The following is a 22,501-nucleotide window of genomic DNA, read 5'->3' as shown; positions in this document are numbered from 1 at the left end:
GGATGCTGGCTCTTTCCTCGGTGCAGTTCTTTATCTGGGGTGGGGGTGGAGGTGTCTGCAGGGCGGGCCCTGGGCCAGAGAGGACGGATGTCTGTCCGGGAACCAGCCGCCCGCGTCCTGCCCCTCCCTGCGTGGGTCTGACTCCAGCTCTGTTCTCCACAGGAAGGCACTAGATCTACTAAAAGTTTAAGCCATAGGTGGTCTCAGGGCCTCCCATCCACGCCGTGGGGTGCCGCTCACACCCCTGCGTACAAGGCCAGTGCAGGGAGCCCTAAGGAGGACAAGCAGGCCAAGCTGGGGGACAGTGCCCTCTGGGTGCTGTCCCAAGGGCAGAGGCCTCAGCATGGCCTCGGTGGCCACCCGTCCCCTCTGCTGGCACAACCTAGCCCTTAGCTGCTGCTGGTGTTAGCACCCTCCTAATTCGAGTGTGGAGGAGACACTGGGCTGAGTCCCCACTTGACTGGGCCCTTCACATGGTCACAAGGCCAGGCTCCGGTGGGAGACAACTGTTGATGCACTGGACCGGGGGCAGGGGAGGGGAGGAGCAGGCCCTCAGCTGGGCCTCAGCTCCTTCCCGGCCAGAGGGACCCCCAGCAGTACTCCCTTCCCAGCCTGCTGGGTGCGCCCACCAAGGACGAACCTCTGGGGGTGGTGCAATCAGGACACAGGGAAGGTCTTGGCCTTGGGTTCACTTCTGACAGGTGCTGGAAGAAGGCAGTTCTCACGGCCCCCGCTGGAGACCCTCCCGAGGTGTGGGCACGCACCAGTGCCCATTGTCCCAGGGCCCCAGCCCGGCAGCAAAGCCAAGTGAGCAGGGCTGGGGCAGGGGCCCACCTCTCTGGGGATGAAGACAAGACCCTGTGAGGGCCAGAGAGGTCAAGGGTTCTGGGGAGAATCCACCACACTGGGTCTGAGCTCAGCTGCATCGACCACACATCCTGAGGGTCAGACGTCCCAGAACCACAGCTCCCAAGATACACTGGCTCCCGCAGACGTCAAGAGGCGGGGAGCGTGGCCCAGGAAGGGAAGCAGGACCAGCGTGCGTGGGCGCGGTCGGGGCTGAACTCACGGAGGAGACCATCCCAGGAAGTGGGGTGTCTCAGCGCTCAGCCCTGTGCAGTGGAGCCACGCCAACAATGGGCCCTGAAGGCACCTCGCAAGTGTCTCCCAGAGCTAGGCGTGGTCATGTCGAGGACGCCGGGCCTGGGACTGTCTCCTGTCTGCATACGAGTTACACGAGATGGACCAGGCAGTAGAAACGGAAACAACAAGGTTGAAGAGAGGTGGAGGCACTGTCCCCCAGCCCCGTCCTCACCTCCTGGGGCACCCCTCCTGCCCCATGGGCTTTGTCCTGTTCGGGTCCTACACCTCCCCACCAGTGCCACGGTCCTGGTCAGTCTTCCTAGCAATCACACCTCAGACCCTGGTCATTGCTGCAGTGACTGGACGGGGCCAGAGGGCCAGGGAAGCCTCACAGCCGTGGTGGCCTGCCTGGTACCGGGTGCCTGTGATCAGGAATGCCGTCTGTCTTTATTTCCTTCCACTTCTGGGGGAGCTCCTTTTGGATATTTGGTGCAGCTCATCAGCGCTAAAAGGGAAAGAGCGGTGGAGGCCAGGGTGGGGTGCAGGCAAGGGCTTCGAGAATGCTCCTCCCCTCCGCCCCCGGTCCTGGACAAAGGACCACCGAGGACTCGGCGGGGGAGCGGCAGACGGGCCGTGTGGTCCCTAGCTCCGACACTGCAGGGGTCTGGCTGGGAGCCTGGAGGGCCCTGTGGGTCCAGGTGCGGAGGCCACACGGTACACACACAGGCACACAGACGCCCACCTGCCTATGTGGCACAGACTACTGCATATCTATGCCTTCCCCTCCCCGCCCCTCACATGAAACCACAGGGGCTTTTGTTTTTTGTTTTCTTAGCATTTTTTTCTTCTTACCCTGATCAAATTGATGACTAGGAAAGTATGTGGCTTGGTAAGCAAAATTCTTCTGAAGACAAAATTCCAGAGCCCTCGGCAGCCGTGACCTCACCACACGGATACGCACCAAATCACGGCTGTTTGTATAAATCGCCGGGGCCTGGGGGCAGCACACAATGGCCATGTTGACACTGAATTCCTCGCGTTCTGGAGGCCCCCACCGTACGTGGGCGCAGTCCCGTGAAGCGAAACTCCTGTGTCGTCTGCGTCTGTCCCCAACCCCGGAGCCCCGTCTGTGTCCTCCCCCTGGGGCCCTTGGTGGACATTCACCCTTGACTGAGTGGAAGGACAGGCTGGACTCCAGAGACCAGGAGGCTCCTCAGGAGGGGAGAGGATTCACTGTGCACCAGGCCCCACCTGCCACACTGGGAACCGAGGCCCTGTCCTCTGCCCAAGGCTCAAGCCGCCTTGAGAGAACCAGAGCTGCTTCCCACATCTTGGGCTGACTTTGTCCCGATGGGAAGGTCTAGGGGAGGGGAGGTGGGGGAGGTGGGTGTTCAGGCTGCCTAGGGCCTTGGCTGCCTGTGCCTCCCCCGAGGGCCCTCCAGGACCCCTGGCCTCTGCCCCAGCGGCCAGCCCCACAGACGCTGCCCCATGGCCCCTATTACTGGATTTCACAGCACTTAGCCACCTGCCATCCGGGTGGAATCTTCTGCCTGCACGCCGTAGGCCCTCACTCAGCACATGTTGAATGCGTTGGGGTTAGGGTTAGGGTTAAGGTTAGGCCCTCACACCTCCAGGGTCTCACCAGCTCCCCTGGAGCACCTCCAGTCACAACCACACAAAGCAGCTGGGGTGAGAAAGGCGGCCCTGCGGGAGGGGACAGCACCCAGGCCTGCATGACCGATCTCACTGATTCCCTGTCACATGACGCCCAGAACCACTGGCTACGCAGAAAGCTGCCCCAAATCTTACTCTGCAGAAGGGAATGCTGACAGCCTGGCCCAGCCAGTTCCCACCACACAGGCCTGAATTCAACAGTTTAATCAATTAGTGAGAGGGACGCCTCTGTGTCAGCTGCAGCTCTAATGAGGGGCTCCCTGCCCCCACCCGTGGGACGCACGGCCTCCCTGGGCCCCTCAGCAGGGCCGCACTCAGCCCTCGTCCTCTCCAGGCAGGCGCAGCCCCCGGAGCAGGTCTGGGAACCTGGCCCCGCAGCCCCAGCTGGATGCTCAGCCACACAGGGCCAGGCCCTCCCTGCAGCCACCTTTCCTTCCAGAACCCAAGTGGCAGAGCCTGGGAGGCCAGGGAGGCTGACACAACTGTCTCCGTTCGTGGACAAAGACACAAAACTCCTGGGGACACTGGACGTGGTCTAGTGGGATTGAAGTCATAGGGACAATGGGTGGGGGAGCCAGGACTCACTCCCCCTACAGCATTTCTCAGCCTCGACACACCACAGACACACACACACAGAATCCCGCACTGCAATCTCTCTACAGTTTCATTTCCAAAGCACCAGCACAGGGAGGTGCGGCCAGGGCCCAGGCCCCTCCTGCAGAGACTCAGGCCTGGAGCCTCCCCCTAATCCGTTCAGGTCAGGGCGCAGGGTCAGGGTCAGCGCGAGTGCCCGTGTGTGAACACATGCACACGTGTGCAAGTGTGTGCATGTGTCGCTCTGTCTCTGCCTTCCACCACCTCTCTCCATGTCACCCCTGCCCAGTGTCCACAGTGTGGGTGGCTTTGGGCACTGACCATGCCAGCTGCATGTGCCCTTCTGACAGTTGGACTGGACCTCCCAGATTGCTTCCAGATAAAGGCCCTTCTTCACAGCATGCAGAGACACTGGGCTGAGACCATACAGCAGAGCTGCTGGTCAGCCAGAACAACCTTCTGGAGACCCTCCGAGTGCCCGGCCTGACCCCCTCAGGGCTCCACGGCGTGGGGGCTTCCTCGAGGACGTACACAGGAGGGCAGGAGTTCTGGTGTCAGAGAGTGGGCTGGGCACATCGGGGCCTCAGACACCCCAGGGAGGCTCTAGGAGCAGGAAGGCTCAGGTTGGAGGGAGGGAGGGTCTCTGTACCCCCTCGGAAAAGGTGACATTTCCAGCCCTGCCCCCACAGCCGTGGCCAGGACCACTAGGGGTACTCCGCTTGGTCCTAAGCTGTCAGCAAGGAGCCCACATGCCTGCACCAGGCGCCTGCAGGGCCGGATCCTCCGCACCAAACCTGCCTGACGAGCCCTGCCCTCCCTTCAGACTCAGCAAGAGGCCTCCACCCCCAGGGACTTCCTACAGAGCTTCAGCCTCACATGGAGGGAACACTGCAGCCCACCCGATGCGGCACACGGGGTCAAAGCCTCCTCGGGCAGATCGCAGCACCCCTGTCCTGGTGAGAGAGCGGGATGCCAGCCCTGAATCCCATCTCTGGCTCTGCGCACCAGACAGCCCAGAGAACCCAGAGCACGAACCCAGGAGCCGGTCCGCCCTCCCCGGCTGTGGGCCTGGCACGCCTGCCACTCTGACACTCATCCTCCTGGCATAAAGCATCACGGTTACTAACCAGGAGGACCTGTGCCCGTACCCCTCCTGTTTCAGGTCATCGCCCTGCTCCCTGTGGTGCAGGACTGAGCACCTGCTTCTTGTCATGACCTGCAGGAGCCCACAGATCTGTGCCGGGGCACGCCCAGGCTGTCGCACACCTGAGCCAGGGCACGCCTGAGCTGGCGCACACCTGAGCCAGGGCAAACAGTGCCTCCTCTGGTGTGCCTGAGTTTTCGGTGTAGCCGGCTCGGTGTTCACTGATCAGTGTCGGCCCCTCCCAGGTCCCCCTGCATCTCAGCAGCTGTTTGGAGGGAATCACAGGCTCAGGTCTGACTACTTGACACCCTACTGACGCCCCAGCTGAGGTGAAAACTGTCTTCCAAGATTTCTATCTACCCAGACCTCTGAATGTGAACTTACTTCGAAATGGGGTCCCTGCGGGTGTGACCAAGATGAGGTCTTCCTGGATCAGGGTGTATGTGTAACAGGAGGGAAATCTGGACAGACGCTCGGAGGGGAAGGCCAAGTGACGGCGGAGGCGGACCTGGGAGGTGTCTGCAGGCCAAGCAGCACCGAGGACTGCTGGCAACACCCGCAGCTGGCGGAGACAAGGAAGGGTCCTCCCCTGGAGCTTTCGGAGGGAGCGTGGCCCTGCCAACACCTTGACTTTGGACTTCTGGCCCCCACACCTTGACTTTGGACTTCTGGCCCCCAGAACCGTGAGAGAAGCAGTGTCTGTTGTCTAAGCTCCAGGGTCGTGGTCATTGGTTACGGCAGCTGCAGGACACTGACTCATCCTTGAGGACATGGGGTCAGACCAGCCCCTGGGTATCCAGAGACGTGCTGTGGGCTCGGGCATTTGGGGGAAGCTGAGGCCAAAGGGCAGGATCTGGGTTAACAGGAAGGGGGAAGGCAGACGCTGCAGGGAGGGGGGTCCACCAGGAGGAGGACAGGGACCTGGCAGTGGCCACACCCAGTGCCCAGTGTTTTCTGGGGCCTGGGGGTCACAGCCACACTTACAGCTGGGCCCAGTGTGCAAGGCCCCAAATGCCAGGGCCAAGGGGCTCCCTCGGGGGTGCTGACCCCAGGAGATGCCCTGACGTGGCCCCAGCACAGCGCCACACACCCTGACCAGGGCCAAAGACAGACGTGCTGCTGACCCATCAGAGGCTGGTCTTTATTCCCTGGAACGGAAACAGCCTGCAGCCCAGAAGTGACCACAGCGGGAAAAACAGAAATAAAATAAAAGCCCCTAAGTATTTGGCTCCATAAATTTTCATCATAAGAAATTACTTTGAACCCAAGCCGGGTGCCAGGTGTCCACTGTGGGCTACAGCCCCACACCTCACCCAACACACCAGCCAAATGCAATGATGCAGGTGCATCGGAAAACAGTACGGAACAGCCCACAAAGGCATCTTAGACACGGAGTTTGCTTCCTATGGACATCTTTTTTTAAAAAAAATATAATAACTTAGTTGGCATGTTACAGCATTTCCAGTCCCTTGGTCAGGGAGTCCTCGGTCGTGTCCCTCCACAGCTCAGGTGCAGGGCACCCACCAGAGCCAGCATCCACCGTGGCAGCGGCAGCCATGCAATGGTCACTCCGTGCCCATCTCGCAGGGGTTCAGCCCCCTCTCCTCAGCATCCCTGTACATCCTTTGGAAGTCCTTGAAGCGCGGGGCGCAGCCGAGCCAGGCCTCCCCGAAGTGCATGTGGCCAGTGAAGAGGAACTCACCCCGCCCGGGCCGGACGCCACACTCCAGCAGCGTGGACACGCGCCCTTGCCAGCCGCCACCTTCAGGGGCTGGCCGGAATACCCTGCTCTTCTGCCGGTAGAGCCGGCTCACATGCAGGTGGATGGCTGACTCCTGCCGCTCTGGTTCATGGGTGACGTCCTGGATGGAGCCTCGGACGACTGCAGAGGGAAGGAGACCAGGGTCAGCGAGTCTGCTCACCAAGCAATCAGCAGGACAGGAGCTGACCTTGAACTCCACCTTCCAAAATCTCTTGTTGAAAAGCACGGTTCACACACATGGGGCTGTCTAGGGGTCATCCCCACCACTCAAACTGTCGGGGAGTAGATGTTTTTCTGCCAAAGGCCAGCCATGGAAGTGGGGAAAACAAAGCATAAACCAACTTTTCAAGTCAGCACAAGAAAAGCTACCGCAGTTAACACCCCAGACCTGCCGCGGTTCAGTATCAAGATCAGACAGACACGGTGAAGCTTCGAGGGAGAGAGGTGGGGTGGGAAGAAGAAAGGCAGAGCCGACCCCACCTGGGGACCGCGCACGGCCCGGACCCTCCACACGGGCCAGAGAGAGGAAGGAACCTGTACTTCCACCACATGACTGCCCTGGGGGCGGGGGGGCCCAGAGCCAGGACCCTGGGGCCAGGTCCGTGGGCACTGCACAGCAAAGCACCCGAGAGCCAACGTCACGAGCAGGCGGCTAAGCCCCGACCTCAGCCCCGGCCCTGCCAGGGCCTCGAACTCCCTCCAGCGCCTGAGGGGGGACCCAGATGATGAGGATGGGGGCTCTGAAGAGAGGCAAGAGCCGGCACTGGGAGTGATGACCTCATGCACAAAGTGGGAAAATGCTCAGTATCACCCCAAATAGGAATTCCCACCCCCAGCAGGAACTCCCAGCCCTCTCCCTGCCACACACACAGGTCCACTCCCTGGGGCTGGAAGTCTAATAGCAGAAAGGAAGGCAACTGCGATGGGACGGCCAAGCCCAGGGCCTTCAGCAGAGCCTCCTCCCCCCAAGGGTTTAGTGACAGCACCTCAGGTCCCGGGGCCTAAGAGGTCTCCCTCCCGGGCGGGAATCCCAAGTACACTCACCAAAGTCACTGGTGCAGACTGCCAGGAGCACCTCTGTGTGGCTGCAGGGGCGGCACGGGGCTGCGGGGAGAGAACAGGGTCAGGAGGGGCCTGAGGACGGGCGGGGGCACAGACCCTCCTGCCCGCGGCGTGGACGCCACACAGCATCCTGCAAGTCCTCTGATGCTGGGGGCGGCCGTCCAGGCCAAGTGGCCCTGCAGCCAAGGTGCTGAGAGCAGGAAGGAGGTGACCTCAGCCATACAGGCCGGGAGAATCCTCCTGGGGCCCGGAGCTCACCTGGGCCGCCTGCGACGGCGTGAAAGCTGAGGGAGAGTGGGCTCCGTGCTCAACCCCACGCAGCTCGTTACCGCAGCTGTGCCACGTGAGCAACCACTGGACTCACGTGTAAATCGCTCTTTGGTGTCAAAACCAACCCAAGCTGGTCCAAAGCCACGTCCCTGACACCAACCCAGCCAGGAGCCCTCACACAGCTTACACAGCCGAGGCCAAGATGACGTGGCCTCCCACTCACAACACCTGCTCCCCACTGTCCCATCTGCTGCCACGATTCCATGGGGATCAGGACTGCCTGCAAGGACCAGCGAGGCCGTAACTCTGCTGAAGGTGTCAGAGGGATGGTCCACTTGCTTCAGCCGTGGGGCCTTCATCCAAAGCAGAGGAGCAGTAAGTTCAAGTCGGGCCTGCTGGGCCTTGGGACCAGGTAACCACCCCCAGACACCTCCACAAGCCACTCTCACAGAAAGCCCAGCTCCTTGACTCCCCCCAGGACTCCCAGACCAGGGCGAGGGCTGACGCCCCCAGCCAAATCAGTCCTCCCGCAGGGGCCCTCTGCCCGCCCAGCCCTCACCCCGCCCTGACCAACTGCCTCAGGCGGGCGCGAGGCCTCCAGAAAGGCCGGGGGAGACCGGAACCGAGAGGCTCTGGAGACCCAGGCCCACGGCGCTCCCACATTCAGCAGTGCGTTTGGGGGGACGCGAGTTTATTATCTGGTAGCGCACGTTTTCTCACCTATTTCAGGTTTCTGGGTTTGGGCCCAAGTCCCCTAAAACAGAAACGTTGGGTTTGAACTCTCACCAGGACCAGGTCCCCTCGGCCCATTCACGTTCTAAAGGCCCCACAGAGGCCCCAGCCTTGGTGCTCAGTGGGCCTGGCCGGTGCCCTCGGTGCCCCTGAGCTGGGCCGAGCTGTCACCTGCCCGGGGCTGCCCAGGCCCCACTGGGAGGCGCCCCCGAGAGAAGCAGGAGGGGGCCTCTGGACCCAGCGCGTGTGCAGCACCTGGGACCCCACGGGGGTGGACGCGCGCGACCAGAGTGCTGGCCCCCGTCCTGCCCCCAGGCAGGGGTGGATGTACGCACCCCAGTCCAGCCCAGCGAGCGCATGACTCATGGGCGCCCCGGCTTCTGTTCAGTTATCAGGAAAAGGGCGAAGCCGTGGAACCAGAACAGCCTGTCAGATGCGTCTGAAGCCCGTGGGGAGGACTGGGCGCCTCCGCCGCCCCAAGTCTGGAGCCCCTGCCCACTCAGGGCTTTCTGGCACCAGTGTGGGCCCCCAGCCTCTAGGCTTCTCTTAAAAAGAAAGTGGGCAACTGGGGGTCCCCCCACCACTACCCCGCTGGGGGCCTGCCACCCTCACTGGGCCTAACAGAGGCCACCACCCATCGGGAGTGAGGAAAAGGGGGCAACACAGCCCCACAGGCACCCCATCCCGCCTCGAAGGGCCCCAGCAGTGGTGAGACTCCCCATCTTGGAGGCACCCCCAGAGCCTATGGGGTCAGGGGCCCCCACTTGGGGCCTTTGGGGACCAGGCCGTGTGAGCTCCAAGGGCGAGTGGACGGGCGGCGAGGTCCACACAAGCTCTCTGTAGGCTGAGATAGGCCCAGGCCACACAGCGTGGTGGGACCCTGGGCCCGGGAGTCTTGCCCTCTTCGTGGTCATGGGCCCCAGCCCTCGGCTGACGAGAAAGGTGGCGTGAGCTTGTCCCAGGGGCCCTGCCCTGACCCGCACAGCACCCCCAGCCCCACACAGAGGAATGGGGACCCCAGTGGCCCCGGTGGAGGGCAGTCGGCGTCCTGCAGGCCCGCCCTCCAGAGGCCTCAGTGAGTCGGCACCGTGACAGCCGGGCTAACAAGGCCCCCCACTCCCAGCCCTCTTTTGACTCCGAGCTTCACACAGGGCAGGCACCCTTGTGCAGAAGCTGGGCTGTGGGCGCCAAGAGGAGCGGTCTGGAAACAATTACTCAGCGGAGTCAGGCTCGTAAAGGCTGCGTGGAATGCGCTGGTTTCGGACACATGGAAGCTCGTTTCCTTGTGGGGAAGATGGGGAGGGGGCGGCCAAGGGGCTGGTTGGAATTCTGGCCTGTGGTTCTCGGAAGGGGGGTTGGGGTGTGGACGGCAGAAAGATTACTCTGGAATGTACATAAAGGGAGCCGAATGAAGCGGGAGAAACAGCATCAGGGAGACCAGCAGGGCTGCAGTAGGGACCCAGGGGGGAGCCGCAGGTACAGACAGGGGCAGCAACCCTCTGTCAGGCTGCCTGCTACCCAGAGACGTTTGCAGATGGCGGGATGCTGGCCCAAAGGCGGGGCTGCCCGGGTAAGGACGACGGGGGATGTGCAGAACTTCCAGAAGGAAAACCGGGGTTGGGGACACGTGCTGGGGTCATCGGGCAGGCCGGGACAGGTGGTGGATGTAGCAAGTTAACAGGGAGGAACGAGGCTGGTATCCGTCGAGCAGAGAGCCTCCTCTGATTGTCACGACAACCCCACACTCAGCCCAACTCCAGGCCGCGGGCTGACGTCGCCCCAGATGACAGTGGGGGATGCCACCTGTGAGACCCTGTCTCAAGCGTGGGGAGCACAGGAAACTCTCCGTCCCACCGGCTGTCCCTCCACACCTGCTCCCCCCCTTCCTGGTGAGACACACCCTCCACCCCAAGAGTCCAGAGAAGGGTAAGATGAAAAATAATGACACAGTAATTACCAGGGCCAGAGAACCACCATGCAGGAGACTCAGTGATCCCTAGGGAAAAAATCAAGTTCTCTCCTTTACTGTTTCCAGGAAATAGTGCGGTTTCTTTTCACTTCTGAACGTTGCTGCTTGTCCCCCATGGCCCATCAAGGCCATCCCTAAACGCTAAGGTGCCGAGGTGGACCCCAGCGGGGGTGTGAACCTGCCAGGCCACCTGCAGGGGTCATTTGAACAGAACAGTTTCAAAGGGGATGGGGGGATGAAGCCCATCAGAAGCTGCGGGACGCAGGCCACCCCCAGCCAGCGCCCACGAGCAGCGGTGGGAGTCACTTCTGTGCTCACAGCCAGCCCCTCCCCTCTGGCTGCGTGTCTAAACTGTCTACACTCTGGCCACTGTCTCCCCATCATCTGCACACAGGGGGCCTGCCTGGGGTGGGTGGGCGCCACACAGAGCCCAAACCCCAAAGCCCAGAGTGGGGATGTGGCCAAGCCTGTATGCTCCTCCTTCTCGGCCCCTAAGTAGTGAAAGCACAGGCTGGAATCCGGGGCCCACCGGAGCTGCCCCAGGGGAGCCATGGAGATGGGGTCTGTATCTGTCCCCAAGGACCAGACAGAGCAACACCCTCACCCTCACTTGCTGGCTACTCCATGCATCCCCTAGCCCACTGGTGGTGCCTGTTTCCCCAGACTGGGACCCTGGGGAGGATGGCCCAGACAGCCCGGCGGGTCCACGGCAAGGCCTCAGCACACGTTCCAGGCGTGGCTGGGAGCTTCCTCCAGGAGCAGGCCGCATCTAGTTGCTCGCCTGCTTTTTGTGTCCTGCCAGACTTCTCCAGCACCAGACGAAGGGGTCCCCTGTTACTCTGGTGCCCAGCAGGGCCCTTGGAGGAGGTGGAGGGCTGGGGGAGTAGGTCGTCCCCCTCCTGCCACGTGGCAGCCAAGCCCTGAGTCCCCTGGGGCTGAAGGCCCCTCGCCACCTGCTTGCCCCTCCAGCTGCGCCTGCCTCTTCTTGGCTGTCGGCGCATCTTGGTTCATACGAGGAAGCCGATTATGCAACATGAGTGGACATGAGGCCAACATGTTAGCCATAAACACCCGGCGGAACCACCCGGAGCTGTGGCAGGCGGGCGAGGCTCACACATCTCTCACCAGGATCCCGGCCCATGGAGCCTCTTTTCTCCCAAGTCAGCACAGACTGGAACTCGTGACTCATCGTCCACCTGCCCAGCAGGTCGGACAACTGGCTGCCTGGCCCAAGGGCACGCGCTCATCCACGCACACACACCTGGGCTCCAGCTTCACTGGGATCTCCCCTGCAGCCAGGGCCAGTCAGGAGAGGGCTGCCGGCCTGCCATCTGAGAGCCTGCCTGGCCTGGTCATTGCTGCCAGATGGCCAGCACCAGCATTCCCCATTACATACCCATTCCTTTGGCGTTAAAAGCTTAGGGGCCCATCCCTGGAGAGGAGGGGCACACCAGCCTCCCCAGATCCCTGCTGCCCCTCCCCTCCCTCAGGGTGGGTCGGTGCTGGGCCCCCAGGCCCCTGGAGTGCTGAGTCCCCACCCCAAGTTCTGATGGTCACTGTGTCTGTGCTGCCCTCAGCATCTCAGCCACTGGGCAGATGGACACTCATGCCCCACCATCCCCAGGGTCCCCAGGATCCCTGCAGGCCCCGGATTTAAGGAGACACCCCAGGGCCAGGCAGGTGTATGTCAGCACCCCTGCCAGCGCAGTCCAGCCATAGCCACATGTCCGGTGTGGGGCCCTGGCCGGTGACCAGACAACACGCCCCCATCACAAGGGACCTTCTCCCTGCACCCCTACAGTCCTGTCCCAAACCCACTCACTGCCCAGGACTGGAAATGTGGACTTGGGGGTCTGAGGGGGAACAGACTTTGCCCCCAGGTGAGGGGAGAGACACAAAGTCTTGGGTCCCAGGGGCTGATCCACAGGCTCTGAGTCACCCCAGGCTGTGATCCCACCATGAGTTTTCCACCAGAAACTCCAGTCTGTGCAGGCGGGAGCACTCAGGTGGCAGCCCTGAAAGGACTGTCAAGCCGAGGCCTCTAAGAACCTGCTGGGGACACACAGCAAAGTGGAAAGAGGCTCTGGCCGGGAAGAATATGTGACCAGCAGCTGAGCGGCCTCGAGTCACCAGCACTGTCGTCAGCGTCCGCCCCGATCAGCCGGCCACCGCCGTGGTCGGGACACTGAATTTGGAGACCGAGCTCTTCCAGGTTTTGTTTTTATTTTGAGTTTATCTCCAGGGCCCCAAGGGAGCCCCGTGATCACTGGTGATCAAGATAAAGGCTGTCGTGGTCGAAGACTTATTCGGGTCCTGGGCTTACAGCAGCTCTCAGTGTTCCCGGTGGGTCCCACCTGGGCACTCCTACCCCGGAGCTCTGTAACAGACCAGTAGTCTGACAGAGGCTTAAGGTTTTGAAAACTGATCTGAGGAAGGACACAGAACAACAAAATGTGGATTCACCCTCAGAAGAAAAGTCCTCATTTCAAATCCTAGTGGGTCTGGTTTTTCCCAATGGGAGACTTTATTCACTGAAATGTGGAGACTACACTCTTCTTAGGACCAGCCCACCTCAAACCAGCTGTTTCCACCTCAGCACTGCTGACTCTTGGGGTGGGTCATTCTCCGTGCCGGGGTGACCATGCACTGCAGGGTGTGAGCAGTGTGAGCGGCGTCCCTGCCTCACCCCCACCACTTGGTGCCATAGCACCTTGCACTGACCATCAGCCTGGCCCGTCCCTGAAGGAACAGCCCCCCAGAACCTCCCCCAGGAAGAGCCGAGCTCACACCTTCCCCTTGGGAGGCATCTTGCTACCAACTTACTCTGGAATTGAAGCAATGCCCTGCCAGCCCCGCCCCACATGTTCAGACCCCGTGAGGTCGTCTGTGCCTCAGAGGAGGGTGGAACCTGGCCGGCTGTCCCTAACTAACGGATGGGGACCCTGAATCTGCCCTGTGTGAGAGCTCTAGGGGTCACAAGCTGCTCTCTGCCCACAGAGCTTTCCACAGACTAACACAGACCCCCACACAGGGCCCTCGTCCACCCAGACCCTCCCTCCAGGACCTCGCCTGAGGTTCCCACCACTGGCCCAGCACTGGTGTCCTCACTCCACATGGGGCAGTGACTCCTGACACACACATGTGGAATGCCTCAGGAACCAGGACCGGCCGCGACTCAGGACGTCACGACTCTGCACAGCTCTGGGACGAGAGTCAGCCTCGGCCCCCACCCCAAACTCAGCATATCTGGGGCTGCAGCGATGCCGAAAGCACTTGGCCAGCTCGTGCGTCAGGAGGAATTCTGGGGCATTTGGAGGGAACAGCACCCAACTCAAATTACAGTGGAAATCAGTGCAGGGAGGGCCTGCCAGGGCTCTGCTCTGACCCGTGGCCTTTCTCCCAAGTCCACAACGCCCACAGCACTGACGGGACCCCACACATCTCACACCTGCCCCCTAGGAGGGACCATCTGCTGGCACCTGAGCCCCTCGGGACAGACCCACCGGCCTGTGTTCATGGACGCTGTGCGGACGAGGCACGGGAGGAAATCAGAGAGGTCTGGTGAGTGAGAAGGGACCACTGCTGCCAGACCGGAGAGGCCAGGGAGCCCCCAGCCACCGCCCCCTCAGGCACCACACTCACCCGACAGGCCGTGCAGATCTGACCCCGCGCGCCGGCTGGTCAGCTCGTACTGGAAGCCCGTTGTCCTCCGGCTGATGTCCTGCTGGGGCGTCGCCTCCACGAACAGGCCACCCTGCTCAAAGCTGAAGCACGGCTCCTGGCCGGGCCCGTGGTCCCCGTCCCGCACCAGCAGTCTCAGTTCTCCAGTTTTCTCCAAATAAATATTGGCCCCCGAGGAGCCCCTGAGGGGCTTGATGCAAAGGGTCAGGTGTCGGGATGGCGAGAAGGTGTTGGGCCGCAGGTTCACGATGAGCGCCCCGGTCGGGTACATCCACTCGACGGTGCCTGCGGAGCAGCGCAGGTACACCTGCTCCACCTCCTTCCTGTGGGCCTCGTGCGTCAGCCCGCTGCAGGGGTGGGGAGACGTGTCAGTGTGCAGCGGGGCCAAGCAGCCCTCCCCGCCGGCAGGCTGGACACCCCCAGCCCACTGCTCGGCCCAGGCCCACGGCCTCCCCCGCCCCTCCCTTCCAGCTCTGGTCAGCACAGGAGCTTCTGGCTGCCAGACCCCTGGACACCTCAATGTTCAGTGGAGGTGACAGGTGCAGTGGAGGTGAGGACCAAGGAATGGGAGATCTTCCAAATAATAAATGGGGAAACACCAGCAGGACTTTGGCACCAACCCAAGTTCCAGGTTACCAGGTGAGGCTGGGAAATCAGGGCCGATTCCCACTGAGTGTGAAAACTCAGCCCCAGGTTTCGTTACAGGAGATACACGAGCACGCAGTGCTCACGTAATAAACAACGCCCTCCAAAGAGCAGCTTTTAAACCGACTGGGCACATCAGTGACATGGCGGGGGGTGGAGGTTGTTGGTGAGTTTTGTCTTGGGGTCACTGTTAGGCATAGGGCTCCTATTTTCCTGACGGTGATGATTTGACCACTTTCTCATGCATTTACAAACCTGAGGACCCTGCATTGCCAACTGCATTTCTAAAGACAAACTCAAATATCTAAGTAAAATACAAAAGTAAGGTAAACGTCCTCCACGGGGAAACATGGGACAGAAGGTATGGAAAAGCCAAAGAGAGGGGACACAAAAGGCACACGGACACCTACTCTTCTCAACAGGGACTGTGAGGGATCCCAGCAGGCTTCACGCCTAATACATGCCAAACAGGAAAAAATGAAGTGTGCTGCACTCTCGGGGAGACAGGTCTTAAGTAAAGTCATAACGTTATGTTTTCGAGAAATAGAAACCATCAAAAGCGTTAAAGTTTCCCTGCTCAAAATTGTAATGTAAATGTCAGCTTGTGGTAACGGTACGTCACAGCCACCAAGCTGCCCTGGAACTCAACCAGTGACTTCAACTTAGTGTTTTATTACATGAAATTTGGTTCTGATCAGATCTCAGACAGGTTCACCCACATTCTTAGGATTTTTATGTGGAATAAACAATGCTATATTCAGAGCCCTGGCCTGAGCGAGTTACCAGAAACCCCTTCTGTAGAGGAGAAAACACATAACATATGGTTTGCATTTACTGTTGGTGACTCATGCTCCGGGCCCCGAAAAGCCTCACTTTTCATACAGCGGCCGGCTGCAGGCTGGGGCTGCCCAGTCATCCTGCAGACCACATCAGAAGGAGGTGTCAGGGAGGTGAACTCCCTCCTCACCCCGCTCCCCACCCCCAAGGCCCTGGGTCATAAGCAGCCCGGCCTCAGACGCCTACCAGGGCCGCACACGCAGAGCAGACTTACAAATTATCGTCAAATAAAACTCACGCAAGCTCATCTGATGCATAGGAGGGGATGGGCATAATTATAGTGCTGGGTGAAAAAATTAGACTAAATGGTGTGTGGTTGCCCCAGATGACTATAATTAGCTCTGCTCCTGTGCAGCCAAACAGACTTTATCATAGTGTCCCTCCTCTCCTGTCTCCAGCCTCAGGGGGCAGCTGGACACTTGTCTTGTGCCCGGGCACCCATTCTCAACTCTCTCCCACAAAAACTGTCCAGTCCAAGGCTTTGCTTCCCTCTCGGTAGTGAGGAGGGGCCCTTGGAATGGAGGGAGGGGAGAATCTGCACCTCAGCCCGTGGGCACCTCTCACTAAGCTTCCTGAACCCCAACAGTGGAGGGGAAATGGGGAGGCCCACCCTTCACCACATCTTGGCAGGGGCAGAGGGAACCCTCATGGGGACAGATGGCCAAACCACGCGATCCAAGGGAAGGCGATTCGCAGCCTGGGGACTGCAGTACACCAGCCTGCACGTGTGACCACACTCATCTTGTGGGGATACCTGGCTCCGTTTATTTGTAAGTTGCTCCCCTATAAGAGGACTAGGAATCAAATGCAGATTGACACAAGAAATAAAGCACCCCTCACTTAACCCTCTACTGGATCCGCCTCGTACCCAGAGCCCGTATGGGCCCTGTTCTGCTGTTCTCTCGTTCTTCTAAAACAGCAGGACCAACAAGACTTCCGCTAGGCACCCAGCGCAGGAGCGTCCACCCTCACACCACAGCCTGCCAGGTGCAAAACCTGCATTTAAACAAACATCTGCTCCGTTCAGTGGGACCCCAGCCCCTCAGCCTGGGACCTGCTGAAGTTGAGGTCTGTCCAGTTCTAACCAGAAAATCAAGCCACCACTGAGAGCCTGAAAAAAACTCCTGTTTATGTAAAAGTGCTGGAGGTGCAAAAACACAAATCGGTGATGGTCACGGACGATGGCACCTACGGCTCTCACAGGACACACGAGTGATACACTAATGAGCAAAAACAGAGTCACTGCTCTCTGGTGTTGTCGTGAAGCTAAAAGAAGCAGGGGAAAATGAGTTTCTAGTTAACCTTAGGGAGCTGAGAAGACTGATTTAATCTCGGATGATCTGAACTGAACTAGTGCATTTTCTTAAAAGAGTCGAAAGGGTTTCTGGTAACTCGCTCAGGCCAGGGCTCTGAATATAGCATTGTTTATTCCACATAAAAAGTGTCACTCCCCAGGCAGACAATCCAGGTGGAGGTACTGGGTGAACACTGTGCCCCTGGAGCACCTTTATGGAGAAGATGGCAAATCCCAAGTCATTACGGGGACTTTCTGCAGGGGTCAGTGTGGTGGCAGCAGAGCCCACACCCCTCACACCCACAGCCTAGCCGAAACCTGAGTCACCAGAAGGAAACGCCGGCCTCTTGTTGACCAAAGTCAGGAAGAGCTTCATATCCAGGGAGAAACCAAAGGGCTCTGCTGACTGGAGTTACCTTTTCACATTCCCACTGAGCAGGACAAGCAGCCCAGGTAGGACACACTGGCAATGCCCAGCCCGCAGCAGTGGGAAGGTTCATGGTCCACCTTTACAACCACGGCCTAATAAAGATAGGGAAGGCCCTGCCCCTGCACAAGGGAGACAGATTTCAAAACCTTGTGCTTAATTGCTTGGAAATACCCAGAAACACATTCAGCCTGTCAACTGTGAGTGGCCAGTGTCACAAAGAGCAACCCCCTTCCTATCAGGAGAGCAGAGTCCACCCCGCACGTTGGAGCTCGCACCACACTGCGCTGTCTTCAGAACGGCTCATAAAAAGTCACAAATGCTACAGAGTCAGCAGGCAAGCCGGCACTCCAGGGTTTCGACAGCACGAATCCGTCAGCTGATCTGTGACACAGCTTGATAAGTGGGGGCACTGATTACGGTACAAGGGGGGCTTACGCTCCAGGAATGTGGCCTGGCCCTGTCTCTGCTCCAGCTCCTGCCCACAGCTCCTAATGCCACTGCAGCCACCCTCAGCTAGGTTCTGCCTCTGGGTTGAGCAGAGGACACTGGAGGGTGTCCAAGACTGGGGGTCCGTTAGCAATGATGGAGGCAAAGGGTCTGCAGCTAAGCCTCCCTGCGACCCCAGGTAGATGAGAGGATGCACAGGAACGGGAAGGTGAAGGAGGTCCTCCACCTATTGCAAGCACCTGCTTGGTCCAGGAGCAGGTTGGCCTGTGACCAGCCCTCACTCAAAGCCCCTCTGGGCTCCAGGGGGATATCCTCTTTCAGGCACACAGTCCTCCAAGAACCTGAAAAGGATGTCAGCGCCTCCTCTGGAAACTCAGGCTCACAGGGTGGGACTGGGCTTCTGTTTTTGATCTGCTGAGGCAGGACACCCCAAGGCCTCAGTTTGGGGATGCACTCATTCATCCAGCAGAGGCTGCAAAGCAGGGAGTTTAATTACCAGCGAGGGGGAAAGGGCAGCCCCAGAAGAGAGTGTGAGAGTCAGAGGCTCCCAGCCAGCTCTGTGCTGGCGCCAGCGTTCTCCAGGCCAACCCTCCCCAGGAGCTCCCATCCGTGCTCAGGGGCCCAGCCTCAGCGCCGTCACCCCTGCCTGGGTGTGAGCTGGGGAACTTCTGCAGAAGGCAGGGCAGGCAACACCGTCCCATCCTCAGGGGCCCAGGACCCTCACTCCAGGAGGGGTGAGAACCGGAGAAATGGGAGCAGGGTAGGTAACTGCGTTTCTACAGAGAACCGGGTCTGTACATACCCAAGATGACCAGAGGCTGCGGACACTGAACCCAGTGCAGTGGCACAACCCCCACCTTCTCAGAAAACCGGCTTCACTCAGAATAACCGTGTCACACCCCCCAGCTGAGGTGTCTGCCAGCCGGAGTCTTCCCATCAGATCTCAGGGGCTTGGGTGGGGGCCCTGCTCCGTCGGACACCCCGACACCCAGACCCAAGGTCAGCCCCGGCCCACAGCATTTTCAGAGAAGACGCTAGTTTCTCCCTCCGCAAACTCCTGAATCCTCAACCTCCCAGGCACAAAGCTGGCTTCCCCTACGGCGAGGTGCCTGGCGCTGGGCCCTCGCCCTGGCGGACAGCGCTCCGCGTCCCGAGTAGCTGCGCCCTCAGCCCCCGCCCACGCTTGTGACTCGCCTGTCACACTGCAGTTTAAAAAAAAAGTCCTCGGCTGCCTGCCTTGGCGGAGGGCGTGAAGGGGGGTCGCCGAGCACAGCGCGCGCTGCCAAGGGCGGCCTGACCTTCACGGGGCGGGGCAGGGGGCTCGGACAGGCCCGGAACTCGCCCGGCGCACAGGTGTCCGCCCGCGGGTCTCCGCCCGCACGGACGCGGTCAGTGCACGGTCAACACCAGGGTCCCCGCTCCGTCCCGCGGACCCAGCCGTCCCTTCCCGCCCAGCCCAGAGTGCAGGCCTGGCTCCTCCCGCCCGGCCTGGGGCGCGCAACTCCTCGCGGTGGGGCAGAGGCCAGACAGGACCATAGCGCCGACCCCCGCCCGCCTCCAGTGAGGGGGTCGCCGAATCGTGGCTGCGGCGTTCGGGGAACCAAGTCGGGATCCGCGCGATCCCGCGCGGGGCGAGCGGACTGCCGGTCCGGACTGACCCCGCCGCGCTACAGGCGCGCCTCCCCCTGGGCGTCCTCCGGGTCAGGGGACCGGGACTCCGCGGGCTCTTTTGTTCTAGAACCGGGGGCGGGGGAGGGCGGGGATGGCACTCAGCCTGGAGAGCGGGTCCCCGAGCCCCGGCGCCCTCGGCCCGCCCAAGAAGGGAGGGGACCCGAAGGCGGGGGTCGCGCTGCGCGGACTCACCTCCCCTTCCAGCTGCACAGGTCGCTCGAGTACTGCGCGCCCGCGCCACCAAGCAGCACGGCCAGCAACAGCAGCAGCGGCGGCGGGCCAGGGCCCAAGGCGGGGGGCCTCGGCCACAGCTGCCCCGCGCGCCCCCCGGCCGCCCGCGCCGCGCCCCGCATGCTCTGGCTCCTGCTCGGCCGCCGGCCCCGCGTCCGCGCCCACCGAGCAGAACCTCGACCCGGCGCGGCCGGGCGGCCGGGCTCCAAGTCCAGATGGTCACGTCGCGCGAACCTCGCGCCCCCGGGAAGGCCGCCCGCCCATCCCCGCCGCAGCCGGGGCCGCCCGAGCCGCTGAAGCCGATGCAGCCGCGCGCGGACCTCCACCCCCGACGCCGCCGCCAGAGCCTCTGAAGTCGGCGAGTCCGCGGTCCGGGTCGCTGCTCAGCTGGGGGGCGGCGCCCGTCCGGCCGCTCCGCCTCCGCCCCGGGTCCGCCCCTGCGCGCCGGAACTCCGCCCCGTGCGCCCGCGCCCCGCGTTCGGCCCCGTGCACCCCGGCTGGACGCGGCGGATGCCGCTCTGTGAGGTTTGGCGGGGGCATGGATCGCCGGGGACGTGTGGCCCGGGAATGGGACAGGCTGGGACGCCGCGGAGAGGAGGGGACCGCACGAGGGACGAGGAGAAAGGTCCGGGAGAGAAGAGCCAGGCTGGAAAGTGGCGTCCCGAGCAGGAGGGGGACAGGGCAGCGCAGTGCGGGGGCGGGGTAGAAACCCGAAACCCCAAGTGTGTGCAGACCCAAGCCGAGCGCCCGGCCGGCCTGCCCGTCCCGCAGTGGCGGTGCTGTGGCCCCATTGTGCAGACTGAACGCAGAGTGGCCATTGGGCTTTAGCAGGGGCGCCTGGCCGGGCACTGCTGTGTGACCAGCCTGAGCCCCTCAGAGATGCTCCTGGCGCCCACAGTGTGCTTTGCGGAAGTTCAGACTCGGTCTTGTTCTGCGGCCCACGGGGGAAGGGAGGCCCAGCTGTGCCTGGAGATGTGGCTGACTCACTGTTGAGTGTTCGGTGGACCCTGGAACACCCATTCCACAGAAAGGCTCTGGGTTTGCGGTTGGAGGCCGCCGCTCCTGCGTCACTGCTGCCTCCCGGTGCTCTCCACGTCCCTACTCGCAGTTGGTCTAGGACCTGCTTCACCAACCTTGCACTTGATTCTTGCAAGTTGTAGGATTTTAGCAACCTCCTGGCAGGATTGGTTCCCCTCCCCCAGGCTTGGCAACCTGAACTGTCTCCAGATACCGCCAGATGCCCCCCTGTGCTAAATTCCCCGCTGAGGTCCCTGTTGTAGCGGGACCAGCAGGGTGAGTGCAGTGTGGTAATTGCTGCTCCCTCACCGGGGTGGTCACTGGGGCCACCAGGTGCCCAACATCCACTGGGGGAGACCACGGGGACTAAGCAGCCCAGAGGACACTGGCCTCTGGGAGGACGAGAGGGTCTACCAAGTGGAGAGAGGGAGCCTTGGCACTCCAGGCAGCCGCACCTGTGATCACAAAAGCAGGTTTTTCTGCTTCCTCAGACTCTGGTGTCTGTCTGAGCTCCAGAGCCTGAAACAGCAACAAACGGTGAAGAAATCTGACCTTGTTTCAGCATTTCTCTTCCAACAGAGATACATTTCAGGAGGCATTTCAAGTGACCTGCAGGGGAGGGGAAGTGTCTATTACTTGTGTGTTGTGCCCTTTCGTCTGGTTAGGGGTTGGGAAGTCTACCTGGGTTGTAGGGACGGAATTGTCACACTCTGGAGAAGCTGGAGTCTGTAGGGCCCAGAACAGCTGGGCTGGAGACAGCCAGCCTCAGGAGTGCTGGGTCACCCTTGTGGGGAGTTAGCGTTCAGAGCAGCGCTGGGACAGAGGAGGCCAGCCCACCCAGCCAAAGCCCGGACCTCGCCCAGTCAGAAACGGTGACGTCATCCTAAGACCTGAGGTCAGTTTTGAGGCTGGAGGACTATACGTGTGCATTCCGGGCTTGGGGGCCTGCTGCACCCTCTTTGGAGTGAGTGCCCCGCCCCCCATGGCTGCAGGTACCAGGGTGCAAAAGTGCTTTAAGAAGTGGCCCTAGTGGAACCAGCCCTCAGGCCACTGGGAAGAGGTGTTTGCTGGTTGCGGATCTGGAAGCTGCAATCGCCCCTGTGCCCACTAAGCATGTCTGCACAGCAGAGCCCCTTACCCAGGGCACTGCAGGTGGTGAGGAAACCGTTTATAAGCAGCCCCGCCAGGCCCATGCACCCCTGAGGGGCTGGTCAGGGTCCAGGCCGGCACACAGGGAGAGGCCAGGCAGCCCCCTTCATGTTACAGACACGGAGACTGAGTGTACTGGCCTCAGTGACCTGCTCAGGGTTTCAGAACCCTCAGTGACCAGGGGACCAACAGGGAGAGCTGCTCTGTGGTGACAGAGCTGGTTCCCATCCCAGGCTCATGGCTGTGACCTGGGAGGCTGCCAGACCACCTCTACCCAGGCTCACTTCCCTAAAACTAGCTCAGTACAGCATGCGTGCCGGACTGGCAGAGCTCACGACATAGGAGGAGCTGCAGCCTTTGGGTCACTGTCCATCAGTACTGGCTCGTCAAATGTTACAACGTGCACACTTTCCAGAACCAGTAAGAGGGGGACCTGGGGCAGGGCAGGGGGTATGTGGGAACCTTCGGTATTCTCAGCTCAGTTTCTCTGTAAACCTGAAGAATTAAGACTACTAATTAAAAAACAAACGTCCTGGCACTGTTCTTGGAAGAATCTGACAAGATCTTGAGGCCGTCAGAACTCTGTCTCTGACAGGCCCTACCTTTGGGGGACACAGGTGCCTCCAGATTCCTGAGGGTCCCCAAAGCAGGAATTTCCAAATTTCCCTCCTCCTGAGCAGTCCCTCTCTGCCGCGGTCACAGCAGCAGAACTGGTTCCCCATGGCTTCACTCATCTCCGGGCCTCCTGCCAAGGTGGAGCTGCTGGTCCCTCCTGGCTGTGCAAAGCCATCTGCAAGTGAACCGGCCCC

At 61.0% G+C, this 22,501-nt stretch overlaps 1 protein-coding gene across 1 annotated transcript; it reads right to left on the bottom strand.

The window, feature by feature from the left end:
- Positions 1-5,615: 5,615 nt before the first annotated feature.
- On the bottom strand, positions 5,616-19,892 carry METRNL (meteorin like, glial cell differentiation regulator). Its single transcript, XM_074344093.1, has 4 exons — positions 19,488-19,892; positions 13,933-14,318; positions 7,302-7,361; positions 5,616-6,377 (listed from the first exon to the last, which is right to left on the bottom strand). Exons 1-4 carry the CDS (start codon positions 19,646-19,648, stop codon positions 6,061-6,063), a joined length of 924 nt encoding a protein of 307 aa, XP_074200194.1. The 5' UTR covers positions 19,649-19,892; the 3' UTR covers positions 5,616-6,060.
- Positions 19,893-22,501: the final 2,609 nt, after the last annotated feature.

This window comes from Camelus bactrianus, chromosome 16, assembly GCF_048773025.1.
Source record: "Camelus bactrianus isolate YW-2024 breed Bactrian camel chromosome 16, ASM4877302v1, whole genome shotgun sequence".
Lineage (NCBI taxonomy): Eukaryota > Metazoa > Chordata > Mammalia > Artiodactyla > Camelidae > Camelus > Camelus bactrianus.
The sequence above is the reverse complement of the archived record's forward strand: the minus strand, read 5'-3'. Positions and strand labels throughout refer to the sequence as shown.

What these genes read in the sequence shown, in the direction of transcription:
- METRNL (XM_074344093.1), bottom strand. Translation starts at nt 19,648, where the DNA reads ATGCGGGGCGCGGCGCGGGCGGCCGGGGGGCGCGCGGGGCAGCTGTGG. An exon ending in CTGTGCAGCTGGAAGGGGAG is followed by an intron (nt 14,319 to 19,487) that starts GTGAGTCCGCGC and finishes CCACCCCTGCAG; the next exon opens with CGGGCTGACGCACGAGGCCC. An exon ending in AGTCTGCACCAGTGACTTTG is followed by an intron (nt 6,378 to 7,301) that starts GTGAGTGTACTT and finishes TTCCCTCTGCAG; the next exon opens with TCGTCCGAGGCTCCATCCAG.